General features: G+C 35.6%; 1 protein-coding gene across 2 annotated transcripts in view; it reads right to left on the bottom strand.

Annotated features, from left to right (window-relative positions):
* The window catches only part of ENPP1 (ectonucleotide pyrophosphatase/phosphodiesterase 1), a 99,263-nt gene that overhangs the window by 53,126 nt on the left and 23,364 nt on the right, over positions 1 to 22,773 (bottom strand). For both annotated transcript variants that reach the window (XM_072643347.1, XM_072643348.1), the window contains exons 2-5: positions 12,247 to 12,319; positions 8,186 to 8,302; positions 5,484 to 5,609; positions 4,162 to 4,222 (exon numbers count right to left, since the gene is read on the bottom strand). In XM_072643347.1, the coding sequence (XP_072499448.1) occupies positions 4,162 to 4,222; positions 5,484 to 5,609; positions 8,186 to 8,302; positions 12,247 to 12,319 (377 nt within the window). The remainder of the gene's footprint in view (positions 1 to 4,161; positions 4,223 to 5,483; positions 5,610 to 8,185; positions 8,303 to 12,246; positions 12,320 to 22,773) is intronic.

Below are 22,773 nucleotides of genomic sequence, written 5' to 3'. Positions count from 1 at the left end.
TAGGAGGCCAATGGAAAAGGTCTGTCACACTGGACATGGAGTAGACCACAGCCCCCAGGAGGAGCAGGCCTCAGGGGCAGAATCCCCAGCAGTGGCAGTGGAGGTTCCCAGACCCCTCAACCCAGAAATGTCAGAGGAAGCTTCAAAGGTCAGTGAGAAGGCTTTTTCAGCTCCATGACAAAGGAGCAGGCTCCTCCCCTAGCCCAAACCCCAGGCAGCTGTGGGGGCTGCTGTGGCAGCGGCCAAGGCAGGCAGCAACCAGCATCCATTTTTCCCTTATTGGAGAGAGCTGTAAGCTTAAAGCCCCTGAGGGAATTGAGCAACTGATCTGAACCTCAGCCATGAGCCAGGCCATGGAGTAAACTCCTCTCCCTTGATTGTGCCACCTTAAAGGAACTGAGATATTACAGGTCCCCAGAGTATAACTTACTCTTGACAAAGGACCCAAAAGTCAAGTAACTGGTTGGGAAAATACCCAAAAAAAGGGAAAAAAAATAAGACTATAGAAGGTTACTTTCTTGGTGAACAGATATTCTCTCCCATCCTTTTGGATGAGAAAGAACAATGCTTACCATCAGGGAAAGACATAAAAGTCAAGGTTTCTGCACCCAAAACCTCCAAAATAAACATGCAATGGTCCCAGGCCATGGAAGAGCTCAAAAAGGACTTTGAAAATCAAGTAAGAGAGGTGGAGGAGAAATTGGGAAGAAAAATGAGAGTGATGCAAGATTATCACGAAAAGTGAGTCAACCACTTGCTATAAAGGAGACCTAAAAAAATGCTGAAGAAAATAACACTTTTAAAAATAGGCTAACTCAAGTGGCAAAAGAGATCCAAAAAGCCAATGAGGAGAATGCTTTAAAAAAGCAGAATCAGCCAAATGGAAAAGGAGGTTCAAAAGCTCACTGAAGAAAATAGTTCTTTAAAAATGAGAATGGAGCAGATGGAAGCTAATGACTATGAGAAACTAAGAAATTACAAAACAAAGCCAAAAGACTGAAAAAAATGGAAGATAATGTGAAATATCTCATTGGAAAAACAACTGACCTGGAAAATAGAACCGGGGGAGACAATTTAAAAATTATGGGACTACCTGAAAGCCATGATCAAAAAAAGACTTAGACATCATCTTTCATGAAATCATCAAGGAAAACTTCCCTGATATTCTAGAACCAGAGGGCAAAATAAATATTGAAAGAATCCACTGATCACCTCCTGAAAGAGATCCAAAAAGAGAAACTCCTAAGAACATTATAGTCAAATTCCAGAGTTCCCAGGTCAAGGAGAAAATATTGCAAGCAGTTAGAAAGAAACGATTTGAGTATTGTGGAAATACAATCAGGATAGCACAAGATTTAGCAGCTTCTACATTAAGGGATTGAAGAGCATGGAATATGATATTCCAGAAGTCAAAGGAACTAGGACTAAAACCAAGAATCACCTACCCAGCAAACCTGAGTATAATACTTCAGGGAAAAAAAATGGTCATTCAATGAAACAGAGGACTTTCAAGCATTCTTGATGAAAAGACCAGAGCTGAAAAGAAAATTTGACTTTCAAACACAAGACTCAAGAGAAGCATGAAAAGGTAAATAGGAAAGAGAAATCACAAGGGACTGCACTAAAGTTGAGCTGTTTACATTCCTACATGAAAAGATAATATTTGTAATTCTTGAAACTTTTCTAAGTATCTGGGTAGTTGGAGGGATTATACACACACACACACACACACACACACACACACACACACACACACACACATACATAGAGAGAGACAGAGAGAGTGCACAGTGTGAATAGGAAGGGATCATATCTAAAAAAATAAAATTAAGGGGTGACAGAGGAATATATTGGGAGGAGAAAGGGTGAAATGGAATGGGGCAAATTATCCCTCATAGAAGAGGCCAGAAAAAGCTTTTTCAATGGAGGGGAAAAGGGAGAAGGTGAGAGGGAAAAAGTGAAGCTTATTCTTATCACATTTGGCTCAAGGAAGGAATAACATGCACATTCAACATGGTCTGAAAATCTATCTTACACTGCAGGAAAGTAGGGGAGAAGGGGATAAGCAGGGTGGGGGGGATGATGGAAGGGAGGGCAAATGGGAGGAGGGAGAAATTAGAAGTAAACACTCTTGGGGAGGGACAAGGTCAAAAGAGAGAATAGAAGAAATGGGGGGCAGTATAAGATGGAGGGAAATGTTGTTAGTCTTACACAACATGACTATTATGGAAATCATTTGCAAAACTACACATATATAGCCTATATTGAATTGCTTGCCTTCTTAGTGGGGATGAGAGGGGAGGGAGGAAGGAAGAGAAGTTGGAACTCAAAGTTTTAGGAACAAATGTTGAGAATTGTTTTGAGTACAACTGGGAAATAAGAAATACAGGTGATGGGGTATAGAAATTTATCTTGCCCTACAGGACAAGAGAGAAGATGGGGATAAGGGAAGGGAGGGGTGTTAGTAGGGAGGGCACATTGGTGGAAGGGGAAATCAGAATGCAAGGCATTTTGGGGTTGGGGGGAGGGATGAGATGGGGAGAAAATTTGGAACTCAAAATTTTGTGGAAATGAATGTTGAAAAACTTAAAATTAATTAATTAATTTTTTTAAAGGATTGCACAGATACCAATGGAAAATGCAGACTATCCATCAGGCATCCCTTCTCACCAAAAGACTAGTACACCTTTTCTAGTCACATATTTCTTTAAAGATTAGTTCTTCCTTGGTTGGTCACATGTTGTAGTCTACTCATAACTACAATGTACGTCTCCATTATACCATCAGAAGAATATTGCTGTTTAAAAGATTAATCATTGTTTTGGGGGGAAGTTGGGGAACATTAGAAGCATGACAAAGTTTCCCAAAGCAATCCATCTCACTCCCAGTCTCCTAGTCAATACTGGAACTAGTTTATTCTTCATATACAATGTCCGTTCAGACTATATCTACTAAAGGACCAATTCAATATGTTGTATCCAACTACATCCAACTACATTTCATAGTTTGGACAACTTTCATGAGAATAAACATACAGGTTTATATGATACAGGCATTTTAAAAGAAATACAATATATAAATGTCCACTTTCCCTTCTTAGTTTATATCAAAATAGCCAATGTATTTCTTCAAACTGTGAAACAAAATTGTAAATATTTTTATCTAAATTTAATTCAAATATTTATTAATTATACATAAGGCACTGTGCTATATACTGAAGGAGATCCAGAGATGAATGCAGCATGTTTTCTCCCTTAAGAAACTTTTACAATCATAGCACACATATACACAGATAATTATAATAAAAAATAAATGTATGTGTGTGAAGAACAGAGTGCTATATGAATTCAGAAAAGGAAGAGATTGCTTCTAGCTAATGTAAAGGAGCCTCATGCAAGTAGCAGACTAAGTGGCATCTTGAAGAATAAAGTCAGATTTCTACAGGCAGGGGAGGTCATTCAATCAACAAGCATTTATTAAGTCTTCATTACGTACCAGCACCTGTGTTCTGGGAATAAAAGACAAAAAGCCAAATCTGTGACATCAAGGAATTCATGTATTATGTAGAAAAGACTATGTACACTCATAACTACCTATATGTACAAAATAAAAATTAATTTGGGCAATAGAGTGAGGCACTAATATCTGGGAAGAATCAGAAAATGCTTTATCTAGGAGCTAGTTTTGAACTGAGTTATTCAGAACCAACTGAACAAGGTGCAGGTGAGGAGGAAAAGCATTCCCAGAATAGGAAAGAGACTAGCAAAAGCATGGAGATGGGAGGCAAAATATCATGACAAAAATAAGAAAAGTTAGTTTGGCTGAATCATAGAGTACATGAGGTGAATGAGGCATGGAAATGATAGGAAAATATGACCTCTGGAAGTAATTCAGTTTGGCAAAAACAGAGAGTAAAAGGAGGAAAAGCAATTTAAAAGCTCATGTGAAAAAAGCTAAAGACCTAAGAAGTAGTTGATTCAATAGATCAATAGACTTTTGTGAAAAATAAAATGTTACACAAGATTTTGGGATAGTTATTTGTATCCCACTGCAAGCCATTAAAGATGGGGAAGGGTAAAATGAAAGATCTCTTAAATATGGTGAAGGGATTTTTTAAAAGCAGAGAAGAAAAGACAGATTGTCTGTCACCCATCATCTTACCCTGTTGGACACTGAGGCTCAAGAATGTTTTCACATTTTTCTTCTACCCAACTTTTCTCACCTAAAAGAAGATTTTTAAAGAAATAAAAATATATTTCAACAAATATAAAATTATCAAGAACTGTAATGCTGGCACATCATCAAAAGGAAGATCTTTTAAAACCAGCAAGGCCCATATAAAAGCTCAGGCTAACATGATGAAATATCAAAGTATACATGCAATGGTTACAGCTCTAGTAACATTTAACTGGGCATCAGGAAAAATGGGAGAATATTTAAGAGAGTAGTCCAACATAGGATTCCCTTATCTTACAGATGATACATGCTTGCTGGACATATCTGCCTCAGTTTCCTTACCTGTAAAATGATGACAGTATAGCACCAACCTCCCAAAGCTATCGTGAGGATAATTTTTAGTGCTTAGTAAAGGGCCTGACATGTAGCAGGAACTTAACATTTTCTGGTTTGGTTTTGTTTTTACAAAACTTATCTATTGGATTTCTTCCTCTGTCCAATTTTTTAATTTTACAGCTAGAGATAGAGCTTATAGAATATCTAAATTCCCATGCCACCAGAAAAAAAAATCTCTCAAGTCTTAATCAATTCCCTCTTATACAGTCAGGCACCATAGGATTTCAAGGAACTGTGGTTCCTGGCATACAATTTTTAACCTTCTTCTGCACCTACCTTACGGTAAGGCATACTAGTAAACTTATTAATATTGGTGACTGCTTTGTACTTTTCAAAATGCTTTTCTATCCACTGTTTCATGTGATTCTCATAGCAACTCCACGATGGATCAATTAGTATTGGCAGATGTAGAATTCATTTGAACAGGGAGAAACTAAGCTTCTTTTACAGATGAGAGAACTGAGGTCTGGAAATTTACTTGACTTGCCTAAAGCCACTCAGAGTAAGTGACAGAGGTTGGATTGTATCCCAGGTCCTCTACATCCAGATCCAGTAGTCTTTTTAACAAACTATATTCTGTCCCTTTATCACTCTTATACAAAATGGGCAACCAAGGTGGAGAGAAGTTATACAATTTGCTCAAGATCACAGAGTCAGTCATAAGTGGCAAAGATATACCTAGAATTAAAGTCTTTTAAATCCTATTCTAGAGCTCTTTCTTCTTCGACATTTTCTATGCTTGTGACATAGGCACAATTCTCTCCTCTTCCACTCCCACCATGATTGTCATAAGAGCTCTCTCCACCTTCCTCCCAGGGTCTAAAAATGAAGCATGACCCAAGATCCAGACACAAAACGGACACAAAAGTTTTAGTGTATTACAGAAACAAAATCAAGTCAAGAACTCTTACCTTGGCAAACAGAGTCATAGTTAATACAGCAATCACCCCTTTCCTTGCAGTCATCTGTACAGGAGCAGTGACTTTTTGGTAGTCTTTTCTCACCACACCTGAATTTGCTACAAGTCCATATATGCTCTGAATCAAAAAAAAAAAAAAAGTCAAATAAAATGTTTTCTGGTTTGGATACAATGCTGTCACTAACATAAACACCCCTCTGGAAGCCAAATGCTAGTTTCTCAGGTCTGACTTCCATTGACTGTATGCAGTTCATGGTAAAGATTTACCATAAACTCTGCTCTTACCTGTATACAGCCACATAATTTTGAGCTTGGCTATCAAGGGAATGAGTATCAAGATATCAAACTGAAAATAGGCAACTACAACTAGTTCAAAACAATGACTCAGTTTCACCTTTTAAAAACTAAGACATCCTTCCCTATTATAATGGGGAAAAAAAATCACAGCACCAATTCTCTTCTGCCTTCCTGCGACAATGATGTAGGCACTTTGCCTTCCTCTTTGCCCAGCTGCAGAACACCTGAATTTTTATCTGTACCTTATTGAGTGTTGTGAAACAATATGCTCATAAAAGGTCATTTACTTGGGTTTTTCTTTTTCAAAGATTGCTCTGTGAAATTTCATAGTTCATCTAAGCCACCTTCTCCTAGTAATGCTCTCTAGGTATAAGTCACGGCACATCACAATCTCAGAAAAATCACAATTATCAGTGACCCAGTGGTGAGTGGAGAGATGCTGCTTCATCATCACCATTATCATCTTCGTCATCATCACCATCGTCATCATCATCACATTTATGGTGTTTTGAGGTTGGCAAAGCTTTTTGCAAATATTTTGTTTTCTCATCAAAATAATCCTGAAAGGTAGATGCTATTATGTTCCCCATTTTATAGGTGAGGAAACTGAGGGAAACAGAGATTGAGTGACTTGCCCAGGATCACAGAGCTAGTAAATTTCGGTGCTACCTTTAAACTCAGGTCTTCCTAATTTCAGGTCCAGTGTACTACCTAGCTGCATGCTGGGTCTAAGTAGGTTGCAGTCCATTATTAATAACATGTGTGTAATAATTAGTGTAAAAAACATCAGCAAGAATATGTATGACCAGAAAAGGAGGTGAAATGCTCATATATTATGAGAGCTGGTAGAGAGACAATCTGTTATACTGGTATCCATAAAATATTAAAGGAAACAAAGTCTCCAGTATGTTTGATGGCTCCTTATGGGAGATGTATGCAAAAATATGGACAAAGATTGTACACAGTGAGAGTGTGTAACTTGTGATCTGCTCAGGTGATGTCAATGTGATGGAGTCACTGAATGATTAAAGTATAAAATTTGCAAAGTAGGTAAGGAACAGCACTTCCGATCAAAGACTAAAATTAGGCAGGTGCCCAAGAATTCACGCGTTTGTAAGTTTAGTAATGACTTGCAAAAGTATAACTAAAGAATTAATGCATCAGACAACCCCTGAGAACCAAGTTCAAATGCAAAGTTCAGAGGAATTTTTGACATGCACTAAAAATAACCGCATTCATACTTCTATCACGTCACTAATTTAAAAAAAAAAAAAATATGGAGCAGCTAGGTGCTACAGTGAGTAGAACACTGGCCGTGGAGTCAGGAGGTCCTGAGCTCAAAGCTGACCTCAGACATTTGACACTTACAAGCTGTGTAATCTTGAGCAAGTCACTACCCCAAATGCCTTGCCTTCTCCCCTACAACAATAACAAAAATGTATTGGAGCTTAAATGTTTTGAATATGAATTTTGTTATACCTAAACAACTTAGTATTTAAAAACAAAATATGTTTCCTATGAAAAACTGACCTGTGTAGCCTAAAGCTATGTCTATATACGCTTCTTAGTTTAAAAAAAAAAGTTTAACTACTGCCTTGGTCGTATACAGAACGTGATTGTGCCTTAGATCTTTCTATTTGAATTTAATTTTTATTGTAAACTTAATCAAAAAAATTATTATACAAAAAAGAAAAAAGAGAAATGTATAAGGAAATGAACTTGTCATGTAGTTTGTTTTTAAAGAAATATGCTACAGGTATACACCAATTCCTATGTGTACATGTAGAGAATTTTAATTCTAGAGGCAAGGCTACTTTATTCACGTGTTCTTTTCTATACTTGTTTCTTCCATGCATTTCTAAATTTTTATTTAAATCTTATTTAATCAAATTTCTATTGATTTTGATTTTTTTTTACATTTGTCTCTACCCACTAATCTATTACTTTCTACCAGACCCTCCCCAAGCTGAAGTTTTCCTTTATAACAAATATAATTACATTCTTATTAACTTGAAAAATAAATCCTCTGAAAAAGTAACATTTTTTGTACTATTCAAAAGTCATATATAGTAATTGGTTCTAGATCAGTGTAAATATGTGGTATGAATTCAAATATTGTGAATATTTCAATGGACTCATTCTTCACATAATTCGGACCTAGCTGTATATATACACTCCAGGAAAACAAATCAACACATTGGCCATGTCTGAGAATCTGTGTCTCATCCTATATCTCAAGTCCACTGAGTCTCTGCCAAGCTATGGAAGGTATTTCATCATTCCTTTTGTAGGAACAAATTCTCTAATAAGGATCTATGATGACATCTTTTATATTCAATTTTTGTTATTCCTTCTCCTGGTTTCTGCTCCCTTTCCATTTCCCCATGTAATTGATACCTGGTTCTATACACGTTTCCTGGTAATCTAGACAGCAGTTTCCAAGTTCTACACAGGCAACATCACAGCGACAGTTCCCAAATGTCCTCTCAAAACATCGACCTTTGCAAGTTTTGACTGAAATATTAAACAAAGAGTTAGCTGCTGCTAGGAAATATATAACTACAAACTGAACATTGACTTTTCAACCCAAATCATGAAGTCACTGAGAAAGAGAAGGCTCAAATCTGAGTTTAGATTACACCAGTAGTATTAGTAACCATGGTATCTTAATATCCCATACCATAAACATAATCATATGTGATTCTATGATGCAATCATCTTTACAAATTTGTTATAATTTCTTGCTAATTAAAAAGGAAAATTTATAGTAACAACATCTCTATAAACAAAGCCTATTAAGATTCAGACTTACAAAATGAGGAAGAAAATAGAACAAGACCTCTCAATAAAACTGTGCTGGGGAAGGTTTCTGATAGCTACATGGTCTGTTCTAACTTGCATGAGGTGTGGAGACTGCAATATTTGGACAAGGGCCAGGAAAGGAAGAATTTGTCCTTGGGCCACATGTTTTTGATTTAAGCAGGCCCTACTGCACATCATTCTGGTCCTTCCTCTTTAACAAGGTTAACATTAGGCTAAAAGGAAAGAAAAGACAGAAGAGCTTTGAAAAAGTTTTAACTCAGTCAACTAGCATTTATTAAATTCCTTGGATATGCCAGGTACTTTGGTAAGGGCTATAATTTGGAGTGAATACCAGTTCAAGTGAAAGGGAAAATGTCAGCACCACATAGATCAAAAATCAAGTAGCTTGTGATCACAATTCTCTTAAATTCCCAAGTGATTGGCAAGGAAATGTTCACTCTATTTGCTTTGGGGTATATGGCAATTTAGGGTAACAGGGTGGTGCAATGCACATGGTGCCTGGTCTGGAAAAAGGAAAATCAAAGTTCAAATCTGGCCTTAGATACTTACTAGCTGTGTGACCCTGGGCAAGTCACTTAACCATGTTTGCCTCAGTTTCATCATCTATAAAATGAGTTGCAGAAGGAAATGGCAAATCTCTTCAGTATCTTGCCTAAGAAAATCTCAAATAGGGTCACAGAGTCAGTCACGATTGAACAAGAACTACCACGGAACCATACACACAAAAAACGTACAGTGTGAATGACTTAGTTTCTAAGACCAGAAACTTTCTAGACACAAGAATTATTTATAAATTTGATAAAGTTTCTGCATCTATCATTAACCATCTTTAGAAGAGATTTGTATTATAAGTAATGTTCAAAAATATAGTTTTGTTTTTTATAATTAATACTGAAATCAATGTGAATTTTCCATTCAAAAGCTGTAGACCTAAAAATAAAATTGTAAATGCTAATGAAGTATCTAACCTGAAAAAATTCCTAAAGGAAACATGAAAAGAGATGCCACTTGAGATTAGTAGTGAAACAACATTTGACACACCAAGGCTTTAGAATAAATAGTAATGCAATTATTGTGGGGGATTTGGAAGACTAGGACCCAGGCAATGAGTCTGGGTTTTCCCAAAAAAAAGGATAAAGTCAGAATTATGACAATCTCATAGGAAAGTTAATGGTGCAGCATGTAGTCAGGTGCAAGAGAGATACACATATCCATTGATACATATCAAGCACATCCCAGGAATGTGACCATACATAGAATGAATATCAATGACGGTTTTGTTTAATTATTTTATCAAGGCATAGTTATTTTTATCTCTTAACCAAGAAATAACTATTTTCCTTTTACAGGCTAATTATAAATATTACTCTTACTTTTTATATCATAGAAAGATATTGGCTTTTTATAAAAAAGATTCTAAGTTGAAGTTATTTAGCATGCATTATTATTTTAACTTATTCAGAAGGAGATTTCTGGATGGGATCATCATAAAGTTGTGATGGTTTTAAAATACTAATTTAATAAATTTAAGTATCTATTCTGGAGAGATTCTTAAGGAAACTTGAAAAGTAATCCTACTTGAGATTAACAGACTCTCAAAGAACATCTAGACACTATTCTTAATGCCACAATAATGGAAAAATTTAGCAAGAGGGAAAAAAAGTTACCTAATCAGTTATCCCACTGTTAAAACTTCTAAAGGCTCATAGGAAAGCCCTCTATTGTTCCTAAGAAAAATGATCTAAATTGTTTCTCTGAGTTGAAAGGTGATCATTATAATTTACTCAAATATAGGAGTTCTATGTTTACATAATCCTTTTGTAATTTTCCCATTGTGAATTTGGTCCCTCTTTAAAGAAAACTGTAAAGAAACATGGGATAAGGAGTGGGGACCCATTCTCCCCACCTTAACTAATGTAATCACCAACTACAAACCAGGTGTTAAGGAATATTCCAACAACCTCACAGCAACGTATGAAGAACTCCTCAATGTGAGAAAATTGTAGGGCTTTTGCTATGAATCTTTATCCATTATATCCATTATGGAAACAGACCATTATGACCTTTTCAGAGAATCAGTTCTATCTCTCAGACTAGGTATAAAAACAGCAAGTGAGGTTGGGAGTTGGTTAGTCCAGTGGTGGAAAATTTCAGGACTAGAGAGACAGATCCTTATACCTGCACCAGAAGTCAGCAAAGAATGGGAGAGGGAATGCTGAAGAGACAATGTTATTCTTTTCCCTACACCCCACTAACCATGTCACTGGAGAAACTAGATCAGTGGGAGACAACACATTTAGCCATGAGAAGAGATGCACATAGAAGGCTTGTGGGTAAGAAGACATAGTCACCCAAGAGGTCACTACAAAGAATGCGACTTGCCATGGTAAATAGAAGTGCTGGATATGACCTCAAGAAAGGAGTAGATCCTGAAAACCAAACTAGCTGTTGGCCCATCAGCACAAATGATGTATCCGTAGTGAACTATGTAAGGACTTTATAAAGGGAGAAAGGATTTTTAGTCACAGCTATCTCTATTGCTGCTTTAATAGTAATAACTTCATTACTATTGAATAGTAATAGACTTATTAGTATTACATCTTGAGCTCTCTCTTCCCAAGGATTCTCTGTATATTTGTGGGATATTGCATCCTAGACTTTTGAAGGGAAGCTTTTATACCAACTGTGCTTGCTAAGCCACTTGATTAGATGCCTTTGATGACAGCTTATTGAGCCAACAGCTAATTGTTTATGGGAAGCAGACCAGTTTGGGCATGCATTAAAAGTGCAGCCTCCCAGGATTACCTCCAGAACCTGAGAGGTTAACAGCCACCCCTCGGAATGCAAACTGACAGTGTGAGTGGAAGCTGGGGAAAGTAGCCTCAGAGGGGGTTTTAAAATGGCAAAAAGCTTTAACAAAAACAACAAAAAACTATACTTCAAGACTGCAACTGTTTGTAATGCCAGGATGCCAGAATTTTCCAAAATAATCTTAGTTTAGATTTATACAATGCTTACTCTTTACATAGTGCTGCACATGCATCATCAAATCGTATCTTCACAATTCCATAGAAATTGGTAACAAATATGGCTTCCATTTTGTAGAAAAGGAAGCTGAGGCACAGAGCAATTACGTGACCTACCCAAAGTCATATGGCTGACAAGTGGTAGATCCAAGAAACAATTCAGTCCATTGACCTTTTCACAATATTAGGCTGGTTCACAGAAGTTTCCATGAGGGCAGAAGCCATCAAATCCCAATATGTACACCCAGAGGATACACAGACTAGCCACCATGAGACTCCTAGGAGAAATCTGTTCTAAAACAATAGTTCTATAGCACCATTGGTTTGAAGGCTAAGATCTCAAAGAACACTGCTGTTGGCACCTCCGTCAGCAATAGTGCTCACATGAATAATTTCTCTGTTCACCATTTTAGGATCAATGTTGACCCCAAAAAAAGACTGAAATTAAAAAATCATAAAAGTGGATACACGGCTATTATCAAAGGGTGAGGAAGACTCCAAAGGTAAATTAAATGCAAGGATTCTATAGATATTTATATTGGAACAATATCAATCAATATCTACTTTATAACCATAGAATTATAAGATATTTTTATATATTATGATTACCTTCTCTGGAACAGCTTGGTTTCAATCCAAATATACACCCAAGAATAGTTGTTAACATGCAGACAGACAGCACCTGTTTAAAAGGAAAAGTACTTTATATTTTCCGAAAACAATATTTTTATTTATTTAAATTTGTTTTCAACCTGTCAACATTCCTTGTTTGCATTCAATGAAGAATTGGTGAGGAAACTTCCTCTATTAACTCATATCAGTAGCTGTCTACAATTTGTATTCTCAGAGTGGCCCATGCGTCTGAGAGCTCAATTGATCTTATAAAAGGTTCTACAGCTAGTATCTGTCAGAGGCAGAACTTAATTCAAAAGTCTTCCTGTCACCAGTGGTGGTCCTATTACTCAAAATGCCATCTTCTTTCTCTTGTAAGACCTAAATATATCTCACCACATCAGTTAGGTAATACTAATTAGTTTGCAAATAATAATCAACCAAAATCAATTTACTATATTGAAGGGAAATGGGAGATAGCCTGACTAGCTCCCTAATTAAGGTTATTGAAAACATTATAAACTTATGGACTTTGGAGAAGGGACTATTTTTTTAACTCTGTCTCCAGCACCAGACACTATAGTAGTCACTTAATAAATGAGTGTTACAGGATAGATATTATGTATCCACTTGATTGTCTTGTACCCTAAAAAGACAAAATCATACATTGTAATAATGTAATAGACCACTAACTTAAAGACAGGAAACTTGAATCCTAGTTCAATCTCTCCTACTAACCGTCTATGTTATTTAGAATGGACGTTGACATTCCTCTCTAGGCATGATTTTCTCACTAAAATAAAGAAATTTAACTTGGAGCTTTAACAAGAAATTTTAGTATTAGGATAGGATGAATAAAATGTGCTTCAAATCAACTTAATATTTCAGAAGGTAAAAATAATTCAGCAATAATTAAGACAATTCCTTTGCAGGGAAGGGGAAAACTCGCTCTAATGACTTCCAGTTGTTACACATATTAAAGAATTTTGCAAATTTTCTCTTTTGGTGGCCTGGACAAAATTTTAGTTACCGCTCCCTAGTTTCAGCCTCAACTTAACTAAAGAATCATCAAAATTCCTTCCAGCTTTGAAGTTGTATGATTTCTTTTCTAAAACTATACCACAATATTACTTGATCAAGTTATCCCCCATTTATATTTTATTATTCAAATAAATATATTACTCAAATTTGCAAAACTTCTAACAATAAAAATATTACCAGAAGTTTCTGGGCAAAGCCTTTATTACTGTCTAATAGAATACTATATTTTTTCTCCCAAAAATATCAACTTGCAAAGATTAGCCTTTTTCTTAGCATTAATTACCTGCCTAGGGATTAAAGTCTTATTCATGTTCTCAAACTGAGTGTAGCTTAAGCATCTTAAATGTATACTTAGGGGGGAAGAGCTTATTCACACAAAAGTCAAATGGCTACAGAGAGAATGTATAGTAAAAATAAGGCAAACAATATTTCTGTACTTCAGTTTCCTTATCCATAAGATGAAAGGGTTGGACTAGATGTAGCTAAGGTTTCTCCAGCTCTAATATTCTATAACTATATAACTCAATAACTATTTATCCTCAATGCCCATGTTTTAAAAGGCAAATATAGATGTCTCAGATTTCTATTATTCTGTGCCCTCTTTTTAATGAACAAAGGAATTGAAATCATGATTACGGATAAACACTGACATTTATACTCTGTGTTTAGAGAGTCTGTAAGAATACATATCACTAACATACTGTTGATGGACCTATAAATGATCTCTTAAGGGATCTGTCAGTGGTCCAACACATTCTTGAAACAATCAGAAATGATTTAACAAAGTCCTTCAACTGTTCTTACACTCTGACCCTGTGTTCCCAAGACTAAGCATATTCCCCTGGGAAGTCAAAAACAAAAAGAAAACTCTAATGTCCACCAAAAAGTTCATAGCAGCACTTTTGATGGCAGCAAAATCTGGAAATAAAGTAGACACTCATCCTGAACAAAGTATGGTATATGTTGATATAATGAAATATTATTTTATTGTCAAAATCAAGGAATGAGAGAAATGCAGAGAAAGATGGGAAGACTTTTACAAATTGATGCCAAGTAAAGTAAGCAATATCAAGAGGAAAACACTCAATAGCTACAATAACGTGGCAATCAGTCAATATGCATTTATTAAAGAACTGCTAAATGTCAAGTAATGGGATTATAACGACAAACATGAATCAAGTAGCTGAAATTCTATGGGGAGAAGAGTACAACATATACATATATGGATATACCAATTAGATATAAAGTGACTGTAGCTTGGGAAGATCAGAAAAACCTTCAAATAGGCTAGAATTGAGATTTGAAGGAAGGTAGGAAATCTAAGACACTGTAACAACTAAAATTGAGGTAAAGTGAAGCACAAAAGTATCAAGCATGATCAACTTTGTATAAAGCATAAATTTACCAATAAACAGGGACTCAGTTTCACCAGCAAAGCTAAGACCACAAATGAAAGGGACATCTCTTTTATAGTTTTGGAGAGTATAGAAAATAGGAAAGCTAGCATCATAGATGTAAGAAAATATGATTGAATGGAAATTGAGAAAGAGGATTAACAACAATTCTTTCCTTCTCTCCTGTGATCAAGTAATGTTTGTTGGTTGAGTCCAACAGCATCTTCAAGGACAGAGATAGCAAACCAGACTTTTTTGGTTAAGATTTCTTTGGTTATTCTTGAAGGATAGGTTGGTGGTGTAAAAATACTAAACCAGATTCCCTAGCTTCTACCTACATTCTTCAAGTATAACAGATCTCCTTTACACAAGAATAAAACAGTGATTAACAAGAGAACTAGATTCCTAAGCTTAATTTCTGAATTAAGTTAAGAAATAAATTACAATACAAAAATCAATTAACAGTAAGTAGGATCAATTAAAAAGACACAGAAGCAATGTTGATTACTTCAATTCCCCCTTTTACATGTTTTTCATAGATCATTTATCTATAGTCTAATTCTTTAAGATTTTTAACATAGTCATTATTAAAAATACATATTGACATCAGTTTTTCTGGTGCAACTTTAGAACAGGCTTAAACCAGCAGCTAATGCCAAGTCTAGAAAGGATTATAGGACAGAGAGCAATAAGTGCCCATTTACCAAGGGCAGGTAATTGACAGTTTCCCTGAAGCCAAGTGAACCAAGAGGAGGGATTCTGCCAGGGGTCAGCTGAAGGAGGTAGTTACATTTCTGTTCTAACTTGTTAGATCTTACATAGGCTTGTCATAATTTCTACTGACCAGTCAATGGAGCAACAAAACTGATTAATCATACCACAAGGCATGAAGTAATTTTTGAGGGGAGATTTACATATCACCAAAGTAACCAAAATAACTCCGCAAACAGACATTGTGAAACATAAAAAGTCAAAGCAGTACAATAACGATCATCAACATATTAACATCAAATCTCCTTGTACCCTAATAATTCATTCCCAATGTCCATTTAATCAGTACCTTTCAGTTTGGATCCCAGATATCCCACATAGTTGTCTGGTCCCTGGAAACATTTTCTCTTGGATGTTCCAAAATAGGCCTCAATCTCAGGGTAGACCTAAAAGGGGCTCCTCTTCAATAGATTTATTTCTCTGGTTCTAAGTCACTTTCAGAGATTCCTAATTTTGCTAAAAATCTGTCATTTATAAGACTCAATACAATTTAGTACAACCTCCTAAATTTGGTTTTCTAAAAACTAGTCCATGAGGTGAAAACCGGTTCAAGTCCTGTGGTTCTGACTTTATTAACCACAGAGCTGTGAGAACATCAAAGTAGGATAGGTTCATTTGAAAAGAGAGAATTTAAGTTTTTATATGCCACTTGCTGTTTCTTTGCTGAAATCCTGTACCTGATGTAAACACTGAAGACTGAAGGAAGAATCTTAAAAAGAAATTCAAGAAGATTTGACTCGTAAAGTAAATTCTTCTTTCTTAAAGTTATTAGATAGCTACTTCAAATAAGAAAATCATTTGACCCTATTCACAATTTTCAATGCATTCCTACATATAAAATCTTAATCCAATTTTAAAACTCATTACCCTATTAGAAACTTTTGTAAGCCAATTACAAATATATATAATACTAGTTCTATGAGAGAACATTCGAATCCTGTTGCTTCCGCACAGTTTACTACTCCATTTAATTTTAACAAATTTAAAGTAAGAAAAACCTTTACATCTCTGCTTAATTCCCCCTTTAAGAAAATTTCATCCCCAATAGCATACTAAGGAATGAGACACTTTGGACCTCATCTTGTACATGAATATATAACAGGTAGATGACAAGCCCAAGAACTCAATTATATAGGAGATGGCATTGCCTACAAATGCAGAATAAAAACAGCAAGAACTTTCATAATTGTTTCCTATTATAGTTAGCTCAGAGTTGCTGGGATATTACAAGTCATGGTATTTTTAAAAAATCAGTTTTATCTGCCATGATTATAGAGCTTTGTTATAAAAGGAAGAAGCAGGGACAGGGTTACAACAGCATCAAAACTAGCCCTCCAGGCCTCAGCCTAAGAGCACAGAGTGACACAACATTGGTAGAATAGAATAAAACATCCTTAGTTCCAGCTGATTTCAGGTAAGTGTTTACTATGTGGAACAGACAACTGTTTAGCCAAGTTCCACCTTATCAATGGGGTATCATAGCCAGGCTCAGCATTAATCCAGTGGGCAACATTCCAGCTCAGAAAGGAAATAGCACAATGAGGAAACCAAGTCAAAAGGATCCTATCTTAGTCCACGACAAGGTCATCCCCTCAACTTTTCCCAAGCACAGACATTCATGTGCATTAGTTCTCAGATTCCTATCCCTTTGAGCAACTAGTGGCATTTCCCTTGAATGTTGTATTACTAACAACGATAATTCAGACAGTTATACCTGAATTCAAACCTCAAAATAATCAAATTACAGTCCCAAAAGATTCTACCTGAAATAGCAGTTTTACTAATCATAGCTTAGGGCTAGATACAGTTAATACTCTCATGTTGTGGTAATAAGCTAGTTAACAATAAAGGTTACCAAGCCTTCCCTCCCCAAATTACTCAATAGCATTTTCTTCTTCCTTTTCCTTCTTTTAAATCAATTAAATATTTGACAATAGCCTCTAATAAGCTAATTCATAATTTCACAGTATCTGATATTCCAGGCCTGCAATCAGGAAGGCTAGAGTTAAAATCTAACCTCAGACACTCACTGTGCATAAGCCCAAATCTGATCAAGTTGCAGGGAAAATATTGTAAAACATCACTCTCTCCATCCTTCCTTTAATTGCGGTTAAGCATCTACTATAGAGCAGTTAGGTGACCCAGTGGATAAAGCTTCAGATCTGGAGTCAGTTAGACATGAGTTCAAATCCAGCTTCAGATACTTATCAGCTATATGACCCTGGGCAAGTCACTTAATCCTGTTTGCCTCAGTTTCTTTATCTGTAAAATGAGCTGAAGAAAAAAATTAGTAGTAGTAGTAGTAGTAGTATATTACTGGAGAAGGAAGTGGCAAACCACTCTAGCATCTTTGCCAAGAAAACCCCAACTGGAATTACAGAGAGTTGAACACAATTGAAATAACTGAACAAGAAAAATATTTGTTCCTGAAGGCATTAGGGAGTTAAAACCTTGGTCAGCATCATCTACCAAGATGGAAACTACCAAAAATTATATATCATTTCTTTCATCCTAGGACTATCGTAGTTAAGTATTGTTGGCCTCAAGTCCCTCCTCACCACCACCCTAAAAAAGAACCAAGAACTTGTGGACACATGTTCATAAATTTGGGGACTGAAAACTCTCCAGGTTCCAAACTTTTTCTATTGTCTTCTGATATTGTTTTAATTGAAAATCTAAGTCTAATTTTCACAAGGCTATGAATTGAATTGCGTTTTGGCTTCCTTCCGGAAAATTCTGCTCACTCATCTATTTAAAAAACATAAACCTCATAGCGTAATATACAACATTATATGACACTTTAATTGAAATTATGCTGATGAGAATAATATCTTGCCTTGGAATGTATCATATTCAAATTATATCAGCTAAACCAACATCATTATAATTTTTCTTTAGTTTAATCAAACATTAATTAATCACCTACTCTATACCACACGCTGTGCTAAGCACAAAGAAAAAATTTATTTGGAACTTCCTATTTGTCTAAATGGTCTCAAGTGTTCATTCATTTCTAAAGAATTAATAGAACAAAAAAAAGTTAGAAGGAATGTCTACAGTTACTTTGTAGAAAATCTAAAGTTCCTGGTCCCCAAAATATTATGGTACTAAATCAAGAAAACTTACCTCATCACTTATTTCTTGTTGGTGATGCTAAAATAAACTTGCAAACTGTGAAAGTCACATACTTCTAAGTTTGGCATTTTAGACCTTCTATGTTCTGGCCAGAATCAAACTTTCCAGTTTTAATCTCTATGCTTCAATACACACATTTATCCTGAGCTTCACACACAGAAAGGAACTAGCTCTCTCCCAGATATGCCCCATTGTTTTCAGCCTCTGCCCCCTTGCACATGCTTTTGTTTCAGCCAAGAATGCCCTCCCCCCTCATAAGTACCTACTAAATAAAATTATTGCAGATCTGGATCCAGTTAATTTCTCTTTCTTCTAAATACCCACAGGATTGTGCGCGCATGCATATGTATGTGTGTGTGTGTGTGTGTGTGTGTGTGTGTGTGTGTGTGTGTGTGTGTGTGTGTGCAATCAGAAACAAGATATGATTCCAGGTCCTCATTGTACTATGTTATCTCCTGTGACATGTCTAAGTAGAGAACATGAATCAGTCCAGTAACAAATATTTATACAAAGCACTATCATGTGCCAGATATTATGCTAGATTCTGGGGATAAATACACAAAGATACAATATATTTAGATATGTAGAAAATAGGTAAGCAATTATTTGGGGACAAGGGCACTACTATCTAGAGAGGTCAGGAAAAATTTCATATAGAAAATGGTGCTGAAATTGAACTTTGAAGGAAACTCAGGATTCTAAGAGACAAAGGTTAGAGAGAAGTCAATCTCAACTATCCTTATAGTTCGTATGATGAAAATCACCATTTGTAACCCAAGAATTTAGATTTTATTCATGATGAGTTCTAACAAATGTTTGTGAACAAATTATAAAATTATGCTTTTGAGTTTAGTGTCCCGTGCCAAATGATAAAAGTGGGAGAAAGGCTGTGAGAAGAAGTAAGATTTAAGCAAAGCTAACCTCCCACTTTACCTGGGTAAATTTCTATATTGTCTATCATTTGACCTGTTTTCCTAAAGGGCATGTAAATCCATGGAAGGAGACAATCATACTAATCCTTCTATTCACAACAGATCCTTTTACCAGAAAAGTAACCCTGGGCCTGGGTTATGGAAAGTTAGCTCAGTAGAATGAAAGTACTGATGATGTGCCCTGCTAATCTGAAAAGATTTGAAGAGCAAGTCCAGTGAGGAAAAGTCTGTCTGCTGTCCAATAACCAGACACACTAAGTTCACCAGAGTGACTCAATATTTCTTCACCAGCACCTCTAAAAAACTACCCCCTGAATTACAGAGGGGGTTGAAACCTGCATTGGTGGAACAAGTACTCACACTAACAAAATTACAGATCCCTATAGTATTAAAGTATAAACAAGTACCATAGAGGTTGGATGTCAATGAATCTGCAGAAAAAGCAAATTAATGTGGAAGAATTTGCAAGCATACAAAGGACAAAGTTCAATAATGAGTAGGGCTATCTATAAAGTATATACCATAGGTATTACAATAAATGTGTGTACTTGAATGCATTTTTATTAATATTTTTCCAATTACATGTAAAAACAACTTTAATATTCATTTTTTAAAATTTTGAGTTCCAAATTTTCTCTCTCTCCTTCCCATACCCCCTCAAGAAGGCAAGTAATTTTATAGGTTATACATGTGCAGCCATGCAAAGTCATCTTGTGAAAGAAAACATAGACCAAAAAGAAAATAAAGAAGTGTGCTTCAATTTGCATTCAGACTCCATCAATTCTTTCTCTTGAGATGGATAACATTTTTCATGAGTCCTTTGGAATTTCCTTGGATCTTTGTATTGCCAAGAAATCTAAGTCATTCACAGCTGATCTTTGTACAATATAACTATTACTGTGCTCTTTAATTTATTTATATTATTCTTTTTCGTTTCTAGTATTTCACCCAAAGAAAAAGCACCCATAGAAAAACCAACATTTAAAAGAAACCTAATATTAATGGTAAGCCTAATATAATGTTATGGATTACATGAAATAAGGGACAATAAAAAGTTATCATTTATAAAACCCTTTAAAGTTTGCAAGGCTCTTTACATATATTATCTCATTTGATCCTCACAACAACTCTGTGAGGTAGATTCTATTATTATCCCCATTTTATAAGAGAAAGAATGAGGCTAAGAGAAGTTAAAACAACTTGTCCAGGGTCACAGGGTCTATCCTGCTAGTATCTGAGGCAGAATTTGAATTCAAGCTTCCTACTCCAAATACAGCATTCTACCCACTGTACCACCTGCTGCAGCTACTGGTAGGGGAAGGAGAAGAAGGGGAAGAAATCATCAAAGTGTCAGCTGATCACTTTGGGACAATGTCTTAAGTCTATTGTGACCACCCTGGTAAAGACCATCTGAATCAATCAATAAACATTTATTAAATGCCTATGATGTGGCGGGCACTGTGCTAAGCATCACTGCTCTCTCAACTATTCAAATTGCTTAAGCAGATCTTCCTACCTTCATTCTCTTCTCTCTCCAAATAAAGCATCGCACTGCTTCTCTTCCTACCACAGACCTTGTCCTCATAACTCTACAATGACTCCCTGTTCCTCTGGCATTCAGGGCTCTACGCAAAATAGTATAGCCCTATCTAGGACCATTTACTCACACTTTCCTGGCTCTGCATGTGCTCAAACTATTCCAATTAGGATTTTAAATTGAGCGATAGGGTGCTTGCAAAGAAATATTTTGTTAGTTACATAAATATTGACTTAGCTAAAAATTAACAAATGTTATTCAGTGCATTAGATTTCATCCTACTTATGACTTAAAAACTATTCCCTTGAGAGGAATTAGCTGGAAGAAACCAGATGATGCAATAAATTCTATATATTTTTCACTCATGAATTTTAATTATTTATGCATGATATGCTACATATAGCAATATTGTAGCAATATGTACAATAATATCACTTTGAGGCATCTTATTTAGTGACAAAGAAATTATTTTTCTCTATCCTGGTACAGTCAGAATTGTAAAAGAGGCAAGTAATTCTAAGAAATAGCCTAGTGATTTTTGCTCTCATCCTTAGCAGACAGAAATCATTTCTTTCAAAACTGCCACAATGGACAAAAATAAGAAACAGTAACCAGAAATTCTGTTCCCGCTTATTGGTGACTCCCAATGAACCAAACATGAATTGATTTTTTTAGTAGAAGGAATTCCCACAGAAGGAAACCCTCTATCTATGCACCTTCTTTGAAACTACATTTAAGTAACACTGAAGGGTTAAGTGACTTGTCCAGAGTCACACAGCCAGGATGTGACAGAGGAGAGGCTAGAACTAAGGTTTCATTGCCTCCAATGAATATATCCTCACCACTCTACCCTTAATGTTCTTATAGCAGTTCAGTAAATAAAGAGGATTTGATATTAAGTGTATGAATATTGACTACTACTATCATTCTAAAACATTAAAATTAAAGAGATGACTTTTAAGAGATAACAGAGAAATGCAGTTGAAAACAACTTCAAAACAAAAGACTGACATGTATCTTTGACTTTCCAAAAATGTCAATAAGTCGCATTTTTGCAAGGATGAAAAAATGTATTTATTAAGAGTAAGTCATCACTTCAGACAATTTATTTCCTCTAAATGACTATAGGGATTGTCAGGAATGCTGTGCTTAAGCAGCTGACAAATATTTTTCATATTTTGTAAATGAAGGTAAAAACGGTCATAGAAAGATTGAGTGACTTTCCAAAAACCACATTTGCATTACTAGAATTTGGGGGCAGACTGGGTAGAATTCAAATCCATAATCTAGCTATCTTTCTTCCATGAAATCACTTTGCCTATTTTTAAAAAAAAAAAAAAGGTAGAGGAAAGAAAGTGAACTAGTTCTGTGACCAAAATATAGAATGAAAATTCTGAGATCCTAAGTTCAAATACAACTGTAATATATGGAATTCTGGACTTGAATCCAGGAAGACCTGAGTTCAATCTGCTTCTTATTATGTGATCCTAGGCACATCACAACTGAGACTGAGATTACCTATAGTACTCACACCTATGGTGTTGTTATAAGGCTAAAATATGAAGTATTTAAAGTGCATATAAAGGGCTAAAACACTTTATAAAAGGTCAGATACTATTCTTGTTTTCCTGTTTGTTTGGTTTTGTCAACAAAGACCCCTGATGCCTTCTGTCACCTCAGATAAAATTGATGAAAAGAGAAGTAGGTTATATAG

This window comes from Notamacropus eugenii, chromosome 2 (assembly GCF_028372415.1).
Source record: "Notamacropus eugenii isolate mMacEug1 chromosome 2, mMacEug1.pri_v2, whole genome shotgun sequence".
NCBI lineage: Eukaryota > Metazoa > Chordata > Mammalia > Diprotodontia > Macropodidae > Notamacropus > Notamacropus eugenii.
The sequence above is the reverse complement of the archived record's forward strand: the minus strand, read 5'-3'. Positions and strand labels throughout refer to the sequence as shown.